The 25,514-nt window shown below is 34.6% G+C and overlaps 2 protein-coding genes across 3 annotated transcripts; both read left to right on the top strand.

Annotated features, from left to right (window-relative positions):
• The first annotated feature begins 3,432 nt into the window (after positions 1-3,432).
• Positions 3,433-5,975, top strand: LOC107891925 (stem-specific protein TSJT1-like). The gene is made up of 5 exons (NM_001326792.2): positions 3,433-3,756; positions 4,925-5,165; positions 5,275-5,395; positions 5,486-5,595; positions 5,679-5,975. The coding sequence occupies exons 1-5, from the start codon at positions 3,554-3,556 to the stop codon at positions 5,712-5,714; spliced, it is 711 nt and encodes a 236-aa protein (NP_001313721.1). The 5' UTR covers positions 3,433-3,553; the 3' UTR covers positions 5,715-5,975.
• Positions 5,976-6,125: 150 nt separating this feature from the next.
• LOC107891926 (uncharacterized) lies at positions 6,126-23,715 on the top strand. 2 transcript variants are annotated; one of them, XM_041101831.1, is made up of 2 exons: positions 6,126-7,373; positions 23,113-23,715. In XM_041101831.1, exons 1-2 carry the CDS (start codon positions 7,083-7,085, stop codon positions 23,182-23,184), a joined length of 363 nt encoding a protein of 120 aa, XP_040957765.1. In that variant the 5' UTR covers positions 6,126-7,082; the 3' UTR covers positions 23,185-23,715. The 2 variants fall into 2 exon arrangements, with proteins under 2 accessions (XP_040957765.1, XP_016672337.1); XM_016816848.2 differs by lacking the exon at positions 23,113-23,715 and adding an exon at positions 8,716-8,994.
• The last annotated feature ends 1,799 nt before the right edge of the window (positions 23,716-25,514 follow it).

Genomic DNA, 25,514 nt, shown 5'->3' with positions numbered 1-25,514 from the left:
GAGATTCAGGGATCAACTTGCAAAGTCACTATACAATTAGGGACCAAAAATTGGAAATATCTCATGCCAAATTTCAATCCCACTTTTAGTGCCTTAAATCTCTTATTTCCAGTGCCAACATTTTAATACCCATATCTTTGACTTTTCTAAATATGGATGGTTGCCAATAAACACCTTAAGACTCAACGAGGTTAAGAACGTTTTAAAATATTTAAAATTTAAACTATAACAATATAATTTAATTTTTTAATAATTGTGGATAATATTTAAACGCAATGAGACATCTGTAGGTGTTGAGTTCTTTGTTAAAATGTTAAATATATATAATTTGTAACTAATTATTTGAATGATAAATAGAAATCGTAAAGCACCTCGGCACTTATGGGTATCAAGGTTATCTTAAAATCACTAATAAAACCATAACTTTAAATCCTATAATTAACCCATTCAACTTCTTAGATTTTCATAAAAAATTGAAAGCATTCCTTCTTTGCATTTTATATTATCCTAGGTACCAAGTATTTCTTAATTCTATTTTCCACTTATACTATAATGGTTTCTCGCTTATTGAAATCTGAAGAATGATAAGTTTGTAAGATGTAGCAATTGAAATATTTTCTTGTGGCTTAAGGTTACAGTAATAAGAGAAGAAATATATCTGACAATAGAATAATTTCTCAATTAATAGAAATCAGGTTCTATCACAATACCCAAATTGGGAAAGTAACTTTCATATTGACATTTATATATGCTTTGATTTAACAATGAAGACTTAAGACCTAAACATTTCATCAACCATGGCGAAGTGATAATAACGTTGGAAGATATAGCGTTGCTAACGAGACTTATACTGAATAGGCATCTAGTAATAGGAAGTTTTTAGCATAATCTAAGGGAGGTCCTTTATTGACCATTTGAAATAGGTATCAACCCTAAGTCTGATTTTCAAGGGCATTGGATTAAGTTAGCGTGGTCGAAGACAAGCGTGGTCGAAGACAAGCTTCAAGCATCTCTCATAAAATCCATCACTTAAAGATTTTTAACATTATACTAGAGCTTACATTCTTTGGTTGGTCGTAGGTATGTTGGTGTTAAAAAAGTTGGGCAACTTAAGCCATACCATGTATCTCTCATTGTTATCTAATTTCATAACGGTTTGCAGATATAGCTAGGGTCTACTGTTTTAGCATATTCTTATACAGAATGCTACATAAAGCCCGTAGAATATGGAACAAAAAAGTGAATGATTTCCTTGTTATTTTACAATCATAGGGTTGGTATTGACTTCCATGAATTGCACCTATCCCCTATGAGAACCTAAAATTCCCTCTTACTAGAAAGTAAAATTAGAAGAAAATGTTATAAAGTCTATTGCATTCTAAATGTTTCATGCTTCCAGGCATTGTGATATACAACATATTGAAAAGAAGAAATCTTAGCAATACGAGCATTTATTTATGTGAACCAAATGATTCAATAATTTGTGTTTTATATTGTCCAATGTATTTACTTGAATTAATATGACCTCATAATGAAACCTAAATGCAATACTTTTATTATTATTATTATTATTATTTTGCAATTTGTGTGAATGTTGTACCAAAAAAACTCCCACAAATTTAGAGAACATGAATGGCTATCATCTCATAAATTTGTGTTTTGGGACGGAGCATAATCAAGCCATTAGATTTTTCCGGCACAACGCACATTAGGTCAATCGTCTTTAACATGGGCCACAGATTGCACTGATCAACGATGATCATTTTGCAACATCGACAATTTATAAAGAATGGTTTATGGCCAACGATAAATCATATTTGTATCCGTTGGAACAAGCTCTTGTACATCATATTCAACATCCAATTTTAAGTTTGAAAATACTGTCAAGGTTGAGTTTGAGCTTGAGATAGAGGAAGAGGTATTCCTACTGAAGTTGCCTTGACTATCATAGTTGTTGAACTAACGAAGGTCTAGACTTTTTAGATGTAGAGGTTAATCCTAGATTTTCCCAGATCATAGATGAAAATCCAATGCTCCAACCAGATGGGCAATGATTTTTTTTTGTTATTTTGTTGTAATACTTCAACTAGATAATTGTATGATTAAAAGTATTCTTTATGTCAATTTTACGTTCCCTATACTATTATTTAAATCCTTAATTGAGTTGGTGTCACAAGTTAATTGGGCACCAACTCAGTTAGGGAAATTACTAAAATATATATTTGTATTTAAAATAAGTTATATTATTTGAGAATACTTTAATCTTTTAAATTAAAAAAATACAGATACGGTGAGATTTAAACCCATGTCAATTGTATTAGTAAAACCTTCAATATATCACTTAACTAAAACTCTATTTTGATTTATATATATTAAGTTTATTATGCACATTTTATTACATCCATCAATTGATTTTTTTTAAAACACATTTTTATACTCTAAATATGTGTGATAAAATTTCTAGTATTAAAATTAATTCTTTCCAAATTTGTGAGCACCCCTATTGTACTCTTTTTAGAGATACTCTTTTATTCTAAGTGGATTAATGTGAAATTTATGAACCGATTGGATTTTGAGTAAAAGTATTATTGAGGTATTTGTAGTAGGAATCAGATTGAATTTTGCCTCTTTTACTCAAAAAAATAGATAAATTAGTCTCTGTATGTTAGATCAAAGAGCAAACGGTCATTATGTTAAAAATTTTATCAATTTATACTGTTAAAAATTGATTTTTGTACGTCAGCTTGATATACACGTGACACACCACATGTCGCTATCTAGTTATTCCGTCAAACACGCTGATTTTTAACAGAACAAATAGATGACATTTTAATATAAAGTACTAAATACACTCTTTAATTTAATGTATAATAATTAATTTTCTTATTTTTTAAGTAAAATAAGTAAAATACAATTTAACTCTTAATTTATGTATCTCTAAGATACATTTACCTCAAATTTTGTAATCCCTAATATCATTGATATTTTATTCTCTAAATTACTCCATAATTACCGAAATTAAGAACATTTTTGTGACGTTAATGACACTTAAGAGTCTTTTCTTAATTAAACTACATATTATTTTAATTACTAAATGCTTTTTTAATAGTAACCAAAACGATCAGCTGCTAATTTACAAAGATGACCTTCGCGTGGACCCCACGACCCTCGTCTCAGTACGTCAGCATCCAAGCTCAAAAATCATCGCCCATACTGTGGGACCCACTATCACGTGCCACGTCCTCCTCCTGGACTATTAATTTATCCTCCCATTTAAATAATCACAAAACGACAGAATGAAAAGAAAAAGTGAAAAAACTATAATAAGAAAAAAAATCACCGATCTAGATTTACAATAATATCCCCATCACATATATTTTTCCCTATAAATGAAAATGCCCTCCCTGCCCTTTTTCCATTCCTATATTCAAGCTTTCCAAGACAAAGCTTCATATTATCTTTTTTAGTTCCGACAAAAGAAAACGAAAAAAAAGAAGAAGAAATACAATCGTTTTCTTTTTGAAGTCGGGTTTTAGTTTTTGGGGTGAAAAAAATGTTGGGAGTATTTAGCAGTGCGATAGTGTCTCCGCCGGACGAGCTGGTGGCGGCCGGTTGCCGAACTCCATCACCTAAGATAACGGCGGACGCTCTGGTGAAACGGTTCCTTGAGACGAACTCCTCCGGCGTGTCCATGCACATCGGAGACCATGTCCAATTCGCTTATTCTCACCATAAAGAGTCTCCTTTACAGCCCAGGTAAAAAAAAATCATATATGGTATTGGCTGTTGGATGATCTCAATCGTTGAAAATTAATTATGAATCAAACTTCAGTTGATCATCGAGTGCTTTCGAACGAACCTAGGAATTACTGTAATTTGTTTAATCGAATAATTTACGATTTTTTGGCCGATGATTTTTTATTATCATAAATCATAAAACAAAAGACTAAAAAACGGATGAGAAACGATAAAAAAAAAGAGAAATAAACAGGCAGTCAGAAGTTCGAATCTGACGTGAGATGGAAGTATTTAATGTGTGAATAAAGTTTAAAATGTTTTCTTAATTTCTTTTTCTGCGGAAATGGGAGAGATGGAGAGGCCGTGATTTCACAATCACGTTGATGTTTGAATCCAATAAAAAAGATTCCGACCAGATCTGTCATAGAGATGGAAATTCAATCAATCAAGCGGCTATGCTTGATTTAACGGTACACGTGTCTAACATCCAGGAACTTTTCATAAAGTAAAAAGGCTCAATTATTACAAGGTGCATTAGTTAGGATTTCCAAGTAAGGGCAGTACATTTATGTGAATTAGGATTGCCTAATTTGAATTTTAGGACCCACAATCCTCTCAAGTCGACACTTCATATTTTTCTTTGTTTTTATTTTTCATAATTATTTTAATATACTTTATCTTTTTCCTATTCTGACATGTAATCATTTTCAAGCCAACTTAGAGACCGTATAGATTTGGCCGATGAGATTGAACGGTTTTTCCATTAACCAAAAATCGGGTTTTTTTCTTTAAACTTACATATATTTTGGAATTTAGTATATTCAATTTTTATAAAAAAAATTTAGTTCAAAAATATTTTTGAAAAAGAAAAAGAAAACAGTTCTGTTCAACACAGAGAACACTGTAAGTAGATAATTCTCATAACTCTACCCAAAACATGAATCCCAACATCAAAGGTTCAAAAAGAAACCCTCTTGGAGTCCTTGTTTCAATTGTAAAAATGGATTCGAATAATCTATTTTTGCTATGTTTGAAAATATGAATTTGAATATTTTGATTTTTTTTATATATAAATCGTTCCGATTATATTTGGATTTGGATGAATAACTAGACACACTAAAAAAAACAGTTAATTAAACATGCCATATCACACGGATATAAATTATTGGGCATTGGTAAATGGCAGATCATTTGCTGTGAAAGACGAAATCTTCTGCTTGTTTGAGGGAGCCCTTGATAACTTGGGGAGTTTAAAGCAGCAATATGGTCTGGCAAAGTCAGCAAATGAAGTGATATTGGTCATTGAAGCTTACAAGGCCCTTCGTGACCGAGCACCTTATCCTCCAAACCATGTGGTTGGCCATCTAATTGGGAGCTTTGCTTTCATTGTCTTTGATAAATCCACCTCCACTTTGTTTGTGGCTTCTGTAAGTATTCAAATAGGTCTCACCTACTTTTTTTAAAAATGGTATTATTGACTTTAAGTGCTTGCTTGGTTGGTGTTTAACAACAAGTGAGGTGGTATGATATTGACAGGATCAATTTGGTAAGGTTCCTCTCTATTGGGGAATCACCGCCGACGGATATGTGGCCTTTGCTGATAATGCTGAATTGCTGAAAGGTGCCTGTGGCAAATCTCTTGCTTCTTTCCCTCAAGGTGGATTCCCCTTATACAGTTTTACTGATGTGTTTTTTTAAAGTGGAATCGTGAACTTGAATTGAGGAGCTTCATATTTCAATTATGCAGGCTGTTTCTACTCCACAGCAGTAGGAGGATTAAGAAGCTATGAGAATCCTAAGAACAAGATCACTGCAGTGCCTGCTGAAGAAGAGGAGATATGGGGTGCTAAATTCAAGGTAAAAAATGATTATGTTCATTTTAACCAGCTGTAAATAATATCCTTAATCAATCATTGCTTATGTTTGGTTTGGGGTTTCAGGTGGAAGGGCCAGCTGTTGTTGCTGCCACAGAGTAGTCCTTTGCTTTCTCCTTCTAAATCTATGGATCCATGGAATTATAGGAGCTGCAAATGCATAGCATATGGATCAGTCTCCATATGAAAGTACTTGTAGAGTGGGAAATGAAAAGAAGAAAAAGAACTGTTTGGTTATGAGAAATGGTAGTAACTTTCTGTTTAGGTAGCTTTATGTTAAAACTAGCTTTTATTCCTGTTTCGTCCTTTGTACATCATAATGTCAGCTTCAACTTCGAGTCTAATAAAAGCTTGTTCATCTAATAGCTCGAGTAAGTTCCGACCGACAGTAATTATAATAATAATCAATTTTGTACGAATAGGCCAGGCGACAAAACTAATCCGATCATAGTTCTCAATTCGACCAATGAAATGTTAGAAAAGAAACCATAAGATTTAGTGTTCAATAAAAGAAAAGAATAAAACGAATAAAATGATTTTAATATGAGTTCAAATTGTGGTTCATGAAACTGAGAAATGGGTTGAAGTTAAAGGGTAAAGTTGCAGGTTAGGGATGTCACCACACAAATCCCTAGCCCTAGTTCCTTACTATTTTAGAGTTTTGTCCATTTTGTTTTAAAATTTATAGATTGTATTTTTTTTGGTTGGGTCAATGGTTCATCGGGTTGGATTAATGTTTAGATTAAGTTCCATTATACACAAATGTTACGTGATCATTTTGTCCTAATTATTTGGAGTTTAAATCCTATCATGGGTAATTTCAAATTTATTTTAGTTTAGGTCTGAAGATATTTTGATTTTTAGTTTATTGTGCTTTGTATTGAGTTGATTCTAGTTCAAATTGATGAGACATACTATTTGTGATTTGTACTTAAACTTGTGATTGTACCTGGAATTGTACTTGTATCACCAAAAATTATATAAAATATAAATCAAATTTAATGATTCAAAACCTAATTTCAAACCCATGGATGTGATAGGATTACACTATCTCCAGGCCTAACAACAAGGTCAAAGGCCAAGAAGTCTAAAGTTGGAATCCTTACACTCAACTACGAAACTTTGAAGATGAAGCCCTAAGAGGATATAAAGTAGATGTCCGATCGGTTTACAATCATCATAAATGGATTGATGTCTCATAGAAAGATTTATCCAAATGAAGAGGTGCTAAGGAAGATGCTTCGAAGCGTACCTAAATCGTGGGAAGCCAATGCGACTACAATTGAAGAAGCAAAGAATTAAGAAATATTGACTTTGGATAAGCTCATCGGTTCTTTCCTTACACATGAGATGAGGTTCAACGAAGGGTCTGAAGAATAAAAAGACATGACGAAGAATGTTGGTATTGCTCTAAAATTCACCACAAATGAATATAGTGAATCAAGTGAAGAGGTGAATGAAGGCAAATAGATGGAGATTTTTACTAAGAGATTCAAGAGGTTCATGAAGTCCAATAAAGGAAGAAGATTACAAAAGATTGAGGAATTGAAGTTTGAATCTAGCAAGGAGAAAGATCCCATTATTTGTTATGAGTGCAAGAAACTGGGACACATCAAGTTTGATTGTCCTCAATGGAAGAAGAAGGGATCAAGAAAACAAAAGCTTAAAGCTAATGTGGCTATTTTGAGTGATGAGAATTCCTCCGATGATGAAGATCAAGAAGTAGCCAACCAATGCCTTATGGCTATCAATGATTCTAAGGTAACTTCTAACTCATCTACTTCAAATTCTTATTCTTTCAATATGCCTGTGATGAATTAGGCTTGGAATTTGAATTAATGATTTCCAAATAAAGGAAAACTATTTCAAAACTAAAAGATGAAAATAGTTCACAGTCCAAAGTCAATCATGAACTTGAAAGTAAAGTAAATTATATGCAAGCTATTATAAATGATTTTGAGAAAAAAATTTGTGACTTACATAATTTACTTTCTAAAGTTCATGATGATCATCAAAATCAACTTTAGTTGTTTAAGAGTGAAAAAACTCACTCTAATAAAGTTTTTGAAAAAGGAAAAAATTCAAAATAAAACTTTGTTAAAACTAGATTTAATTTCTATAAACATAGAAGTCCTCCAAGTTTTTACAAAAGAAAATTGTTTAAAATATATGGGTCCCTAAAAGACTCATAACTACTAAAGATAATGGTATCCTTTCTAAATGGATACTTAAAGGGACTAGAATCTTGGAAACTGATGCTTATGAACCCAAAAAAAATTAGGCACCAAAAACAAAAATTTAATTCTATGTTTGTAGGAAAAGGAGCATTGCTTCAAAGAGAACATCACTAATGCAAATTCTATGTGACTGCACATTAATGTTTACTTGGCATGTTAGTTCACTTGTTCTTTATTTTTAATATCTATCTTTGAACAAACAACTTTTTTTCCTCTTAAGCTTTATTTTTTTTTGATAAAATGTTGCATCCTGAATTACAATATTATAGATTTCCAAAGGATAATCCATTTTAAAAGACAAATTACATCTTTTTTTAATAGCGAAATTACATAATAAATATGTCGTATTGTTGCTACTACGGTTGATCCATTTAATTTGGACCAAGTCAAAATTATTAAAAGCCATGCACGCCTTCTTCACGCAACAGCCCAATAGAGTCATATCCTGGTCTCTCTTGTTGGCTCTGTTGACTAAATTTGTGCTGTCAAACTCAAAGATAATTTTTGACACTTTTAAAGTAGACACCAACTTCAGACTTTCAACCAAAGCTTCCATTTCAGCCCAGTTCGCATCCAAAAGCTTATCGACAAATCTATAACAGCACCCGAGAATGAAACCATCCGAATCTCTAGCAATGGCTTCATACCCCACACTACTGTTCGAAACCGCTGTGTCAAAGTTTATTTTTACATAGCCTTTAGGAGGTTTCATCCAACTTTTACTTACCTGTATTGGAGGAATAGCATGGGGATCAACCAGGTTGAAAATTCTGAAATCATTGCTAAAGGTTTTCACCCTCTGCCACACCACCAAAGCAGCATCTTCCTTACCATGGAACACCATCTTATTTTTGTTATTCCAACAGTTCTATAGGAGGGTAAAAAAATCAGCAGCAGCCTTATCGTCCAGCTTACGGAGGACATCTTCCAACCAGTCGATGCAACGCTTGTAGCTCCCATCAAGCAACCTGTTATTTAAGCCACCGAGGGTAAGAATCTCACGCGTCATGGGGTAGTCTTTCATACCATGGATTAACGTCTCCTCTTTGTTCTTGCATCTTGGACAGACATTTGAGAAGTTATTGAAGAAAATGTTCTCAATATTAAAATTGTTCTCTCTTATAAAATCAAAAGCTTACAAACTATTTATAGTCTATAGTCTACCCTTTAAAACAACAAAAAACTGAAAATATTAAAATCTAATAATAACCATAAACCAATGAATCTTGACCTTTCATTTTCCTAAACAAAAAACTACTAATTTAAACCCATTAAAAAAACAACATAACTCTTGACCTTTCAACTCTTGACCTTTCACTTACATAACTATTAACTTTCATTTAAGTTTATTTAACAAAACTCCCCTGTAAACTTAAATGCTTCTGCCATCCTTCATGCCGATTAATTTCTTGTAGTTGTCGAAGAGTACCATCGGTAGTGGTTTTGTAAAGATATCCGCGACTTGGTCCCGACTTGCCACGTGCACTAATTTCACACTTCCTTCCTTTACATGATCTCGGGTGAAATGAAAACGAATGTCAATGTGTTTGCTTCTCTCATGATTCACTGGGTTCTTTGCCAACTCAATCGCTGATTTATTGTCAACTCGTATCTCAGTTGCACCAAGTTGTTGTTGCTCCAACTCGCCCAACAAATTTCTGAGCCATATAGCATGACACACACACCAAGATGCTGCCATATATTCAGCTTCACATGTCGATAGTGTCACAATTGGTTGCTTCTTTGAAATCCAAGCAAATGTTGTGTTACCCATAAAGAACACATATCCCGATATACTTTTTCGATCATCTAAGTCTCCGCACCAATCACTGTCGGAATACCCAATCAACTTGTAATCTTCTATATTTGAATAAAATAACCCAAGTGACACCGTTCCTTGAATGTACCATAGGATTCGCTTCAACGCCTTCCAATGTGAATAAACCAGCTCTTCCATGAACCGACTTACAATGCCAACACTTAGCGAAATGTCAGGCCCTGTGCAAGTGAGATAGCGAAGGCTTCCCACCAAACTTCGGTATTTACTTGCGTCGACTCGTTCTCCTCCATCAAATTTCGAGAGTTTTACACCTGGTTCCATTGGTGTTGATACCGGGTTGCAATTTGCCATCTTGTACTTCTTCAAAATTTTCTTTGCATATGCCTCCTGTGACACAAAAATACCTGTCCTTTCTTGTCGAACCTCCAAACCAAGGAAAAATTTCATTAAACCCAAATCTGTCATCTCGAATTCTTGTGTCATTTTGCTCTTAAAATCCAATATCATCTCACCATTGTTCCCTATAAAAATGAGGTCATCGACATAAAGAGCAACAAATAACATATTACCTCCATTCTTCTTCACGTAGAGGGCATGTTCATAAGGACATTGTTTGAACCCATTCTCCTTGAAGTATGTATCGATACGAGTATTCCATGCCCGCGGTGCTTGCTTCAACCCGTAAAGTTCCTTCTTCAATTTCAACACCTTCTTCTCCTCTCCATTTTTCATATACCCGGGTGGTTGTTCGATATAGACTTCTTCTTCAAGCACACCATTCAAGAATGGCGACTTGACATCCATTTGAAATATTGGCCATTTAAATTGTGCCACTTGTGCAATGAGCAACCGGATTGTCTCCATTCTTACAACGGGAGCAAATACCTTATCATAATCGATCCCCTCCTTTTGCTTATATCCCTTTGCAACAAGTCGCACCTTGTACCGTTCTAACTCGCCTTGAGCATTCATCTTTCTTTTGAACACCCACTTCACACCAATGGGCTGACTTCCTTTCGATAATTTCGTTAACTCCCACGTGTTGTTGCAGTCAATTGCTTTAATCTCCTCATCTATAGCAGTTTGCCACTTCTTGTCTCGCACCACCTCTTCAAAACTTATAATCTCGGAATCTGCCAAAAGACATATAATATATACCTCATTTGTTGAATCATACAAATCTTGCAAACTTCGCATTTTTGGTTGTTGCGGTTCATCTTCATTATCGGTAGTTTCAAGATTTGTCGATATGATTGTTGGTATAGCGATTGATGATCCTCCATCTTTGATGATAACCTCCGTTGAGTTATTCCAATTCCACTCGCTTGCTTCATTAAATCATACATCACGACTTACCACAACCTTCTTACTTATCAGGTCGAGTAGCTTGTATTCTTTTGTTTTCTCATCATACCCAATAAAAATAAACATTTTGCTTTTGTCTTCAAGCTTCGTTTTTCGCTGATCCGGCACATGTGCATAGGCCTCACTACCGAATACTTTAAGATGAGAAACTGATGGTTTTTGTCTGCTCTAAGCCTCTTGTGGTGTTTGATCATCCAACTTCGCATGTGGACATCAATTTTGCACATAGATGGCACATTGCACGGCTTTCGCCCAAAATTCCTTCGGCATCTTCTTGCTCTTGAGCATTGATCGAACCATGTCAAGAATAGTCCGATTCTTCCTCTCGGCCACACCATTTTGTTGGGGAGAGTACGGTGCGGTTAGAAATCATCTTATGCCTTTCTCCTGACAATACTCCATGAAAGCCGTCGAAGTATACTCGCCACCTCTATCAGATCGTACAGATTTGATGTGTCTACCAGTTGCTTTTTCAACCATCACTTTGAACTTCTTAAACACCTCAAATGCCTCGGATTTTTCTTTAAGAAAATAAACCCAAGTTTTTCGTGAGAAATCATTGATAAAAGAAATGAAATACCTTTTACCGCTAAAAGATTCGGGGGTGATTGGTCCACATATGTCGGTATGAATCAATTCGAGAAGTTGCTTAGCCTGATATTCTGCCTTCTTTTGAAATGAAGTTCTCGCATGCTTACCGAGCACACATTCTTCACAAAATTTTCCCTCATAGTCCATGTCTGGTAGCCCATGCACCAAATTCTTCTTCGCCAACTCGTTTAGACCACCATAATTTAGATGGCCAAAACGGAGATGTCACAGCGACGCCTTGTCTTCAACATCAACTCGCAAACATTTTCCTCGAACACTTCTCAGATTCAACCTGAACATGCGATTTCTCTCCATTTCAACTCGAGCGACCAAACACCCTTCCTTATCTTTCAAGTGTAACACCCGATCTTTTATAAATACCGAATAACCTTTTTCCATGAGTTGCCCCATACTCAAAATGTTACTCTTGAGGTCTAGTACGTAATGCACATCATGGATTGACCCAACTAACCCATCATTTTGTAAATAACAAATGGTACCTTGGCCTTTTACCTCAACCTTCGACGCATCTCCAAATGACACATGTCCCGTTTCAACCTTTTGCATCTCTTTGAATAGGTGCTTGAGCCCACACATATGGTTGCTTGCATCTGTGTCAAGGTACCACACCATGTTGTTGTTGGTGTTGACTTCGTTGTGTGCCATCAAGAGAAAACCTTCTTTTGCCTCCTCATTTTCCGTGGTTAGGTTGGTTGTCTCTTCCACCCTTTTTGAGACGCGACATTCTTTCGCGAAATGTCCCGCCTTACCACAATTGTAACACTTATCAGAGTTACAATCCTTCGCATAGTGACCATATTTGCCACACTTGTAGCACTCGACATTGGAATAATTCGACCATCCGCCTCTTCCACGACCACGTCTTCTTCCACGCCAATTTTGTTGGTTTGAATGCTCCTTCTCTTCATAATTCCCTTCTTGACCACGACCTTTTCCACCACGACCATTTCCTCGATCTCCACGACCACGACCTCTACCTCGAAGGCTTTGAGAATAGAGAACCTTCTCGTCTTTGATTGATGCCTTGGTTTGAAGTGCTTGCTCGAGTGTCTCATCTTTCTTCTTCTTTTTACGTTGTTCATGTGCCTCGAGAGAACCGGCGAGTTCATTGACTGTGAGCGTTGCTAGATCTTTTGACTCTTCTATGGCACATACGACATTCTCGAAACTGTCAGTTAATGATCTCAAAATCTTCTCCACAACTCGTGCATCGGTTAACACTTCTCCGTTTCAGTTGAGTTGGTTCACCACGGTTTGAACACGCGTGATGTAGTCGGAGACACCTTCCGATTCCTTCATCTTCATGCCTTCCAGCTCGCTACGAAGAGTTTGAAGGCGGACTTGTTTAACTCGGTCGGCTCCTTTGTACACCTTTGCTAAAATGTCCCACGCTTCTTTTGAAGTTGTCGCACTTGCAATCTTCTCAAAGCCCGACTCATCAACGGCTCGAAATAACATGTACAATGCCGCCTTATCTTTTGACCGCATTTCTTTCAATGCCTTGTTTTGAGCCGCCGTATATCCCGTAGTAGTTGTCGGTTCTACGAAACCTTCTTAGACTACCTCCCAACCATCTTGAGACCCGAGAAGAGCTTTCATTTGGATGCTCCAATTCTCATAGTTCACCTTTGATAGTCGAGGCAATGGCACATTACTAGTCACACTCTCCATAGCTTAGATACCAAATTGAAGAAAATGTTCTCAATATTAAAATTGTTCTCTCTTATAAAATCAAAAGCTTACAAACTATTTATAGGCTATAGTCTACCCTTTAAAACAAAAAAAAACTGAAAATATTAAAATCTAATAATAATCATAAACCAATGACTCTTGACCTTTCATTTTCCTAAACAAAAAACTACCAATTTAAACCCATTAAAAAAACAACATAACTCTTGACCTTTCAACTCTTGACCTTTCACTTACATAACTCTTAACTTTTATTTAAGTTTATTTAACAGTTATGACAAATTCGAGCAATATTATCATACGTGGCAGGATATTGTGACCGATTCTCCAACTAAACACTTTGATCTTGGAGAGCATATTTAGTTTCCAAATTATTCTTCAAAAATTTATGTGAGGATCAAACCCTATTCTCTTTAGGGATAACCAATAGTAAGCCGACTTTGACGTGTAGAACCCATGGGGATTTTGATTCCACATTCTACTGCCTTTAACGCCATTATGAATAATGGGTAAATTCTATATTTGATCCCCCATTGTGTTACCATACAATTCAATCACCCTTTCTCTTTTCCAAACCTGCGGTTATTGTCCCACAAGTCACTAACTTTTCTTTCATCATTAGTCAACAACGACCGATAAACAGAGTCCCTATTAGGGCCCTCAAAACCCAATTTATCCCTTCAAATATCAACCATGTTGCCGTCCCCAACAAGCCACACAAAACCTTCCTTAAGAGCTTCGGTTGCCCTTGCTATACTAGACTAAGTATAATACGGTTTGTCACCATATTTAGGTCGAAGAACGTCCCCCTCGGGGAAGTATTTAACACTAAGCACCCTGAAACATAAAGTGTCCTTGAAATGCATAAGTCTCCACACTTGTCTGCCGAAGAGAGCCAATACCACCCATCCCTTTCGGGTGACACAACTTATCCTACACCATCATAGCCTAACCACGAGTCTTATCATTGCTCGTCCACTACATACAGCTCATTTTTTTTAATTGTAGACCATCAATGATACCTTTATGAGTAAGAAAAATAGAAAACGCATATGTCGAAATAAACTGAACAATAGCTTTAATGAAAATCTCTTTCCCTCCATAAGAAAGAAGTTGTTTCAACCAACTATTTATCCTGCAAGCACAACGATTAACAATATTAGTAAAAGCAATTGACTTTTTTTTACTAATAGGTAAAAGCAACCCTAGATAGCTATCAAGATTGTCAACCATACGCATTCCGAGCATAGAGTAAAAAAATCACCTTTGAGGCAAATGTGTTTTCGAACTAAACATAACTATGGGTTTATCTTTGTTAATCTCTTGGCCCGACACTCTAGTAAAATTTGTTATAATTTTAACAATTTCCTCCAGATCCTTTTTTCTATTATGGATAAAAAAAAGTGCCTCATCGGCAAAAAATAAGTGATTAATTCTAGGACCATTAATGCTAGCCCGAATTCCCTTTATCATATTGTTGTTTTGGGCTTGAATTAACAATTTAGATAAAGATTCCATGCAAAAAAGAAAAAGGTAGGGAGAGGGAGGATCCCCATGTCTAAGACCCCTTTCCGACACTATAGTCTCTTAAAGGATTGAGTTGCACTTGACAACGTAACGAACCGAACGAACATAACTCATAATTTGATCCACTCAATCATCCTCTTTGTTCATATTTAGCTTAATCACAAAGCCTTTGTTAGGCCCGTTCTTTACACTTCCAAGGTAATGAACCAACTCATGGGCAATCAAGATGTTATCATGGATCAGTCGTCCAGGAACAAAGGCACTTTGATTTTGGCTTATGTAATTCGGAAGAGTATCTTTCAAACGATTTGCTAGAACTTTTGCAATGATTTTGTAAATAACCTTGCAAAGACTTATGGGCCAAAAATTAGTCATGTCGATAATAATCGTCTCATTGAGACTATCCATAGTTCTATTTCCACTTACAACCTCATGGCACAACTTTATAATATCCACTCCCACCACCTCCCAATTTTCTTTGAAAAAACTTTCCGAAAGTTTGTCAATTCCAAGTGCTTTCTAAGGGTCCATTTGATTGAATGCTTCCTTAATTTCATTGACCGTGAACTCTTTCGCCAGTCTTTTGTTCATCTCCCCTGAAATCTTATTTTCAATATAGTCAAGATTAAGTACTTCATTTGTAGATAAAGTAGAGACAAATAGGTTTTGGAAATACTCCTTGGTAGTCGCACAAATATCATTGGTATTATCCTTCCAACAACCATTAATATCTTTCAACCTATCAATGTTATTTTTCTTCCTTTTACTAGTAGCCCTCACATGGAAAAATTAGGTATTTCTATCTCCCTCTTTTAGCCACCTAACCCTCGATCTTTGTGCCTAGTGTTTCTATTCTTTATCCAGCAGCTGCCCGAGCTTCAACGTCATAGCTTTAAGTCTGTTCCCCTCGTACAATCTCCCAGGGCCATCAATGATTCTATTAATTTTTTATTTCAAAGGACCAATTTAGTTGCTCATATTTTTGTATCGTTTATACTGCCAAAGACCAAGGGCATGGCCCATCTTCTCAAACTTTCCCATAATATCTGTAGTACCACCATTCTAAGCATTTTAATGATTTTTTTATGTATCTTCCTCTTTTGCCCGACATACATCATATTTAAATCTAAATCTAAGATCCCTGAAACCCTCTCTCGACTTACATCCCATGGTGTCTAAAACAATAGCGTCGTGGTCGGAATTAGATTGGTGAATCACCTTAGTCTCAATGAAGGGGAAGTTAGTTATATTGCTTACCAAGATCATAAAGCGATTGAGCCTTTTTTTAACCATTGCGATTCCATCTCGGTTGTTGACCTAAGTAAATCACCCTTTGTCCTTATTTAAATCAACCAAGGAAAGCTCTTCAACAACCTCGCAGAAGTCATCCATCAAATCTTTCGGTTTCCTTCAACCTCCCTCCATTTTCAAATCATTAAAGATTGCATTAAAATCACCACCAATAATCCAAGTTTCCTAGATTGGGCTCCCCTCCCTCTTAAGCATTTCCTATGAGCTTTTTTATTTTTGGATCGGCGTTCCTGTAGAAGCTAGTGAACCGGATGGGGTTATGGTTTTCTATGTAAATTAGAGAATCGATATGGTTACTGAAGTAGTTTTTGATTCCAACCTTTGTGCCCTCCTTCCACATCATTGCAAGACCACCATTCCTTCCTATAGCATTAACAACCATACAGCCTTCCATCCTGCAAAGATTTCGAATACAAGAAAACTTATTAGTTTGCACTTTAGTTTCACATAGAAAAATAAGATCAGGGTCATTCGCAACAAGAAGTTACTTCAATTCCCAAACTGTCACAAGGTTCCCAATCCCACAATAGTTCCAACATAAGAGCTTCATTGCTCTTGGCGGGGCTAGTCACCAGCCACTGTCTTACAAGGTGAGGTGTTCTCCAATAGTTTTCTGCGCACTAGTTAAATTGAACTATCATCAAGGTTCTCCCCATTGCCACTTCTTGCTTTTTTCCTTTTGTTTCAGTTTCTTCCCCTCCATCACGCATCCCACGAGCTGGCTGTTTTTCCACATGAGAGCTCAACCATAATTCCTCCTCTCCAGTTTTTATTTTTTCTTTTTCGAGACCCTCTCATGGTTTCATTTTCTACTTCTATTTTTCCCCTTTGTTTGCTTGCGTCTCACTAATACTCCCCAGCGTTCCCTCTAAAAACTCAACGCCATTCCTCCAATTTCCTCTTTCTTGGGTTGTACTCTCGGTTTGCGCTCTTAGCCAATTACCATACTAAAATTTTGTCTTGTCTAACTCCTATTGACTCCCTTTTTCATTGTAATTTTTTGTTTTATGGCCAATGATTCCACATTTGTAGCAAAAGCTCGAGATTAAGGACATCTATTTTAACCTTAACTCTAATATATTCAATGTAGCCACCATCCCTATCCCTCCAATCAATTGCCATCACCTCGCCAATTGCTTCTCCTACTTCCAACATTGTTTGTCTGTCCATTTGGTCGAAAGGTATATTATATATTTTCACCCAAAAGGGTGATAGGTTTAAGGTGTATTTTTCTATCTCTTGATCCTTTACATACGAAGTTAGAGAGAAAATACTTTGATCAAAAAGCCATAGAGCAAGGTTCAATATTCTTATTCTATCTTCAACCTCCCCAAATTTGACCAAGATGACTTTTTCTCTTAATTCCACAAAGTTCACCTCTTCTTTTGTGAACCACAGAGATTGTGAAACCCTATACATTGCCTATTTATTAATTTTTTTCATTCGACATTACTTTGCCGATCTCCCAAGCCTCATAACCCTTAGAATTTGATGAGAGCCAAGTGAAGCTAAACAATCTATTTGATTCCTCTTTAAAGAAGGTCAGCTTCTCAAGAAGCTCGTTTAGTTCCTCAACCATTGCTCGACCGAAGGAGGGCCAACGCACTGATCCTGAACTAACCACACCCTCGATACAAACATCAACACGTTCAACACCAACAACCTTATAGCCATTCTAACCTGCTCCAAAGAAACACGAAAATCAACAAAAGCCTAAACCAAGATAACCTAACAAATTAAAAAATAGTGAAATTCAAATAGAACAATGTCTCATAACACCAGACTAATCCAGAATCATAGAAAACACAAAACAGTAAGAGATCAAACTAGAATAACAATCGTAAAGATTCAGATAGAAACAAGGACAATGCCTAAAAACATAGAGACACAATTTTCTCAAGAAAGCATTGTACAAGATAGTGAAAAAGAAAAATCACAACAAAGCCAATAGAGATAATCGTCTCGATGATGAATATGAAAAAAGAAACTCTACAACGAGAAAGCAATAAAAAACTAACATAAACAACTAAACTGGAAAGCCTAAATCATAATCTATAAAAGAATACAGAGGAAAACCTTAAAACCTAACGAATAAGTTTTACATTCTTGAAAAAGGATATTAAAGAAAACCCATCCAAAACGTAAAGGAAATGTAAGTAAAAAGACAAAGGATAAAGAACACAGAAAAACCTATTTTCATGCACCTTTCGTAGAAAAGTCAACACTAATCTTTTCGGCCATTAATTTTAATGAGAACTTAAAAAATAAGAAATGTTATGTAGATTACTTTGTGTCATGACAAAAAGAGAAAAAATAGTACAAAAATCTATAGTTGAGGAGAATAACATGGCACAAAGGACAAGATTCACCACTTAGAACGTTGCCTCAATCTTGGCACATTGCCTCATATTGATTTGACGCAAACCTATCGCCGCAGCAGGTAGTCACCACCGTATGACCTCGAACAAACCCCAGTCCTGTTGAAAACCAAACGAAACACACACAAACCCCACTTCTCATGCCTAATTATTCACGAATGAATAAAGGTAAACTCATGAACAGAAAAACAAGAACCAAATCTCATCAATCTTGGAGAATTCTCACTAAATGTGCTTTGCTACTTTCTCAACACTCTCCTACCAGTAGACATGTTTCTCTTAAGCTTTATTGTTGATATAACAAAAAGAGGGAGAAGAGAAATGTAAAGTTAATGGTTGATTGATTATGATTAATTAAATTTATGCCAGATTTAGTGACCATGTTTTCAAAGTAAAATAAAGGTCAACTTTGATCTTTTGTCAATTTTTTTAACCTTAAATTGAAAATAACTTTTATATAGGGGAGCGATTTATTCAAAAAAACATTTTAAAATTGTTTTGTTATTTTAAAAAGGGAGAGATTGTTAAACTAGCTTTATTTGATAATATGTTTTGATATAACAAATTAAAATGTTTTTGAATAAAAGTTAAAGTTGAACAAAAATAGGCAAAATAATAAAATCAAGTTACAATGGTTTCAATTGAGTTAAATATTTTTAATCAACTTAAAATTGTTTTAAAACAAGTCAGTATTGCTTCAAGACAAAAAGTATATTGATACCTATTCTAAAATCGGCACCAAATTGATATTCTGCTTTCAACCAATTTAGCTAAGTATCGATCCAATATGAATAATTTTCATATGGTATTGATAAAAGCCCATTGGCATTGATATCTTTAGCTCCAACGGTCATTGAACTTTGTATTGAATGTAAAAATTATTGATACCTTGTTGGCAAGTATCGATATTCATTATTGCAGGTGAATTTAATGATATGATATTTTAATCCCTAATGGCTCTATTAACTTCCACAACAACCCTAACGATTGGAAATGAATTAGAGGGTATAAATACCATCTTTCAAAAGTCCGACAACAACAAAAGAGATCGTCAAGCTTAATGATCGATCAAAACAACCTTAGTGCTTAATTCTTTCATACTTTCATTGTACACACTTGTAAGCTTTCATTGTTACTCTTTAGCTCAAGTGTATTATTGTTATTTGTGCTTAATTGGAAAAAATTATGATCTTGTAAGGATTATTTTTTTTGTTTGCTTTTTTGCATCTCTTTGAGAGGGTTGAATCTCAAAGTTTGGGTAGAAATCTTAAGGAAATTGTAAGGTTAAACCTTGTCCTCAAAGGTTGTCACATTAGTGAATTTGGGAAAATCCTTAGTTGTGAAAAGATAAGGTAATGGAGTGGGTAATTGGGTTTGGACCACTATAAATTATTGTGTTCATTGTTTCATTTTCTTTCATTGCTTCCACCATTTTTCTTAAAGGCCAATCCACATTCCCTCTTGGTGATGGTGATTTTGAGTTGGTCTTTTGAGCTAACAATATCAATATCACAAAGCTAATAAATTAACTACAACATTAAATAATTTAAAACAGATGGATCACAAATCGTAATTTTAAACATTCGTTGCTTAAAATTCATCAATCCTTAACAACCTTTGCCTTAAATGATTCACCTATCTAGTAATAAATTAAGTACCTTGACTTACCTAAAGCGAAAATAGGCGGCAGTAGCATTTTGGAGGTAATCAGTGACAACTATTTGGACGGCATATGATAGGTAGTGTTGAAGGAAAATGATGGCAACACCTTAAAGTGAATTGAAGTAATTTTTGAAGGCAAACAATGATGATAAATCGTGGTAGAGAATTTATGGTTTGCAGCTAATGGGAACATAAAGTGAAAATAAACACAACATCATGACTGCCTCTAAACTTGTTATCATTTAGAGTACATATACAACATCAAAATTAGATCAGCAATGTCCGCTAGTATACTAGTCAAATTATAGTATAGATGTGTTATAACGAAACACAGGGAAGTATTCCGAGGATGAATTAAACTAAAAATATATTTCTATAATAATAAGTTTAAATACTATTAATTAAAAATTATACTACGATTGAATAATAAAATATAGAATCAATTATAACTGGATTAACTAAATTAAATAAACAAAAATAATCAAACAATTAAATCAAAAGGTTAACTCATTTCAGAGGTCATAATTAACTTCAGAATTAGGGTTTAGGTGGAACTAACTATTAATTAACTAGTATTACCTCTCAACCTCTACTAACTAATTAATCGACAAGTACTCGCTTATCTCCAGACCTCACTTTCCCTACTAGGATAAATTATGATTTACTCAGTAAACTTATCTCCCGACCTTGCTTATTCTAGATTACTTCCTAGGGTCGTCACTCTTAGGGTTTAAGCACACATGATTTAAAACCAGATAATTTCTCTTGAGAAACCCTAATCCATTCGTTAATTACTCTCACATCCACCTGTTAATCTTCCTAGAGATTTAGCCTCTCATGGATCTAGATGTCATAACTCTTAAATTTTATTTAAGGTTGCAAAAGAACACAAATAAATTAAATAAGAGAAAATTAAAAAATTGCTTAATCGATTGAATTAGATGTGCTTAGAGCCGCGTAATCTCATAATCGTTAATTGATCTTTGATGTTTGAATAAGAACCATGAAAGAAAATTGAATACTTCAATAGAAAAGACTTAGGTTCAAACTTAAATTCTAAACCCTAAATCTAAATGTACTAACTATGGCTCCTAACGACTTATTTCCTCTTAGGAATAGCCTTACTATTTATAGAGACATTTAGAAACCCTAACTAGGTTAATTAGAAGCCCCAATCTCGAAATATATCGATTGTATGAATGAATTTAGCCTTATCGATCCTTACTTCCCATGTTTAACCATGTGACGTGACACACCTTGCTTGTGTTGCGACACGACACCGACATCTCATGCTTGGTCTTCCAACTTCGTATGTTACGTCTTGGGAACTGGTGCTCCACTCGGATGTTGTCCGTAAGGCTATTAGGTTGCTAAATAATAATCTTGTACTCTCAATTTAACACATTAAAACTCCCTAAGACCCAAGTTGGCCTAATAGATCAATAAACGTCAATTTATGTGTGAAAACACTTATTTTTGTACTTAAGCTACTAATGTTGAAAATAACAGAACTAAACCTACAATGCCTAGAAAACAAGTTCCTAAAGTGTTGAAATGTACCAAAAACTACCACCACATTTGGTGGTAGGTTACACCACAATGAAAAAGAACATGATTTGGTGTTTTAAAAAAGGTTATGGTCATGTAACAGCTCATTTTCCAATGCTGTCGGGAACAGTAGTTTAGGGACCACAAATCTCGACGTGTTAGTTTGTAATAATTAATTATTAAATATTTACGAGGTCATTAATTTCATATTAAAATTTGGTTAGAAAATTGTAACGTTCAGATAGTTAATTAAGAAAAGAGGATTAAATCGTACAAGTCGTAAAAGTTAAGCATTATTGAATTTTTATTACTTGGATGGTTTAATTAATACACATGCAAGGGTTTATGAGGTAAATAAACCATAATTTTTCATGATGGACAGTTTATGCATAATAGTTAAATAACATTATAAGTTATTTTATGTTATATGTTATTATAATAATTATATTAAAAGTAAAAAAAATGAAAACATGATGGCATCTTCTTCATTCTTGTTTGTTCTTCACCGAAAACACCATTGATAATAGCTTGAATGTTCAGTCACTTTTTCCTCTTGCATGTAAGTTCGTTTTGAGCCGTTTCTCGTAAATTTTATGTTTTTCTGATTGTTGTCATGATATCTAGCTAGTTTAAGGATTATTTTGTGAAGTTGTCATAGTTTAAAAATTTTATCATTTTTTAAAGCCCTTTAATTATAAATGTTTTGGTTGGAAACTTGATGGTGATTTTGAGCTAGTTTGTAAAGTAATTTTGTATACTTTTTAAGTTTAGGGATTTAATTGAAAACAAATTAAATATAACATGTTTTTCTTGTGAAATTTTAGCATGTGAGGACTAGTTTGGATGAATTAGGTTTATTGGGTATAAGGTTTAATTGTGAAAATAATCATGTTTTGCTCTTAAGGATCAAATTGAATAAAATGTAAAAGTTTGGTCCAATTGTGAGAAATTGTAAATACGAAGCCATGTGCATTAAATTGAATATTCTATGAATTTGAAGCTAATAAATTGAAATAAACTATTTTATAGATCAAGAACAAGTAGATAATCGTGGAAAATGAAAAGTTGTTGATTAGTCCCTAAAACTTTTACTATCTCTACAGTTTAGCCATGGCAAGTTCATTTGGTTTAGTTTAGTATAATTTGAAATGTTATATTGATTGTGAATTGTGGTTGTTGAATATTTTTTGTATAACTGAATTGTTATAAACTGTTGTGAGTTGAGAAAATAATTAACTTGAACATTGTTAACATGATGATATGTTTTTAGCCTAAATGAACGTAGGATGTGGTACAATTGGCATGCCAATAGGTTATATTGCACGTTGTATGAGATTGACTTGTGATGAGATGATGATTCCTAACTTGTTATTTTCCACTAAATATACCAGAGTTCAGCATTTGTTGCGGACTATCGTGTTATATTTACAGTGATTCTGGCGTGTTACTGGGGGTTTATGTAAAGTCTTCGAGCTTGGCACTTGGTGCCCAGCATGTTTCCGGTGGGATGTTAGCCTACGGGATAGGCACTTGGTGCCAATGTGTGTTCTCGGTTGGTTTGGCTGATTTGAGTTTTCTGCCATGTTTCGGGTGGATAACTGCATATCCGTATCCGTTATATTGTTCATCGGGAAAATTTCTAGTGGTAGATGACTTGTTATTGAATTATATATTTGTTTTCATGATTTTTCGATATTATCGTGACTTGATATCGAATGATCTCATGTGGTTGAATAGATTATGCAACTCGTATATGTATAACTCACCTGTTGAATGATCGTGGGTGATAGGATTATTGTTTATTAATCATGTTAATGTATAATTGTTATGTTTAAACGGGAAGTTTTATCGTTTCAACTATTAAACTTACTAAGCTCTATTGAAGCTTACTTGTGTCATTTTCTTATTTCTTTGTAAATAACGCTTTGTAGAATCAGGCAATCAGATCAACTTGAAGATCACACTATCCAGATTTGTAATAGGTTATATGGCATGTAATAGGTGTGTCTTGCATATGTTTTGGATACTTATTACTTGTGATACATCTTATACATGGATGATGTTGTTTAACCTTGATTTTGGCTCACTTGTATATACGTCTTTGGCTTTTGGCTTGTAATATAGGTTTTGGTAATTTTGTTTATGCTACTTATGAATGAATATGTTATGATAGAATTAGATATGAATAGAATGGATGAATTGTAATTTTGGTATGTGTTTAAAGTAAGTACTTGTGAACTTTGAATGTGAATTGGTTGGTATATGAAATGTGGTGCCGTTAAGGACATATTGGTTAGGCACTTTTGCATTTTTTGGTATGTTTTAAGCTTGTTTGAATGTGCTTTAAAGGTATATGAATGCTTGTTTTTGGTTTGGCTTGGCATCTAAGAAATGGGTAATGATTTAACTTGATTTAGAAGTGATTTTAGGTGCATACGACCTAAGACACGGGCTATCACATGGCCATTTGCCAAACACAGTCTCCTCACACGGTTGTGTGTCATATTGATTTTAAGTGCAGGTTTTTCCACATGCCATCAGGATGTTATACGCCTTAGAGACACGGTCGTGTGATCTTATTTAGAATCTCACACGGTCTAGCACACAGTCTACGACACAACTGTATGACCCAAATTTCAAATTGTACACGGTTTGGCCACATGACCGTGTTTTTGAGCCACACGGTCTGGACGCTGTCATACGGTTTGTCCACACGGCCATGTGACCCCTGTTTTCAACATTTTCAAATTTTTCCATGTTAGTCTATTTTGTTTCAAATTAGTCACTGATTGTTTCCAAACTATTTTTAAGGTCTCGTAAGCTTGATTTAAGGCCTGTAAGTGTATATATACTATGCTTAATATGTGGATTGAATATTGATATTTAAATTAATGTTTAAATGTTTAATGATTTTATTTGATTGAATGCATGTTGTAATACTCTGTAACCCTAATCTAGTAACAGAGACTGGTTAGGGATGTTACAGGTCAATTGGCCATTAAGCCATTGGGCTTATTTCTTTTTAAAACTCTTATTTTCTCCTTTTTTTGAATTAGTCCCAATACTAAAACAATTATCTATTTCCATTTCTTTTCGATCATGGCCCAATTCGTTACCTAATAATTCTAAAATTTTAAAAATAGTTTCTACTTCCAAAACTAATTTTTCCAACATTAGGTTTGTTTTACAGTAATTAATTCTCGTTTAATCGAGTCAAGAACTCCACAATAGAATGGTGTGGTAGAGAGAAGGAATCGAACTTTGTTAGATATGGTTTGATCAATGTTAAGCTATTCATAGTTGTCAATCTCTTTTTTGGGGATATGCTTTATAAATGATTTGCTATATTCTAAATGATGTATTAGCTAAGAGCGCATCTAAAAATCCATACCAATTGTGGCATAGTAGGAAGCTAAGCCTAAAGCATTTTAGGATTTGGGGATGCCTAGCCCTTCGATAAAGCCTAAAGCATTTTAAGGTTATTTTCTTGTTGTTGTTTTCTTGCTACTATTTTGCTTTAGTTGGATTCCTAATTTGATTTGAGGCATATGATAGGGATTGAGACAAAAGGTATGGTGAGTGAGATAATCCCTGTATTGTCCAAAATTATGGAACATAAGCTCAATGGAACTAATTACTTTAATTGGAGTAAGATTTTTCAAATCTATTTGAGAAGCATTGATAAGGATGTTCATCTAACTAATAATCCACCCATAAATGAGAAAAAACAAGTGTGGCTAAGGGACAATGCCAAACTATTTTTACAAATTTGGAATTCTATTGATAGTGAGGT

This window comes from Gossypium hirsutum, chromosome D09 (genome assembly GCF_007990345.1).
Source record: "Gossypium hirsutum isolate 1008001.06 chromosome D09, Gossypium_hirsutum_v2.1, whole genome shotgun sequence".
Lineage (NCBI taxonomy): Eukaryota > Viridiplantae > Streptophyta > Magnoliopsida > Malvales > Malvaceae > Gossypium > Gossypium hirsutum.
The sequence above is the reverse complement of the archived record's forward strand: the minus strand, read 5'-3'. Positions and strand labels throughout refer to the sequence as shown.

What these genes read in the sequence shown, in the direction of transcription:
- LOC107891926 (XM_016816848.2), top strand. Translation starts at nt 7,083, where the DNA reads ATGGAGATTTTTACTAAGAGATTCAAGAGGTTCATGAAGTCCAATAAA. An exon ending in TGGCTATCAATGATTCTAAG is followed by an intron (nt 7,374 to 8,715) that starts GTAACTTCTAAC and finishes TTATTCCAACAG; the next exon opens with TTCTATAGGAGGGTAAAAAA.
- LOC107891925 (NM_001326792.2), top strand. Translation starts at nt 3,554, where the DNA reads ATGTTGGGAGTATTTAGCAGTGCGATAGTGTCTCCGCCGGACGAGCTG. An exon ending in CCACTTTGTTTGTGGCTTCT is followed by an intron (nt 5,166 to 5,274) that starts GTAAGTATTCAA and finishes TGATATTGACAG; the next exon opens with GATCAATTTGGTAAGGTTCC. An exon ending in TCTTGCTTCTTTCCCTCAAG is followed by an intron (nt 5,396 to 5,485) that starts GTGGATTCCCCT and finishes TCAATTATGCAG; the next exon opens with GCTGTTTCTACTCCACAGCA.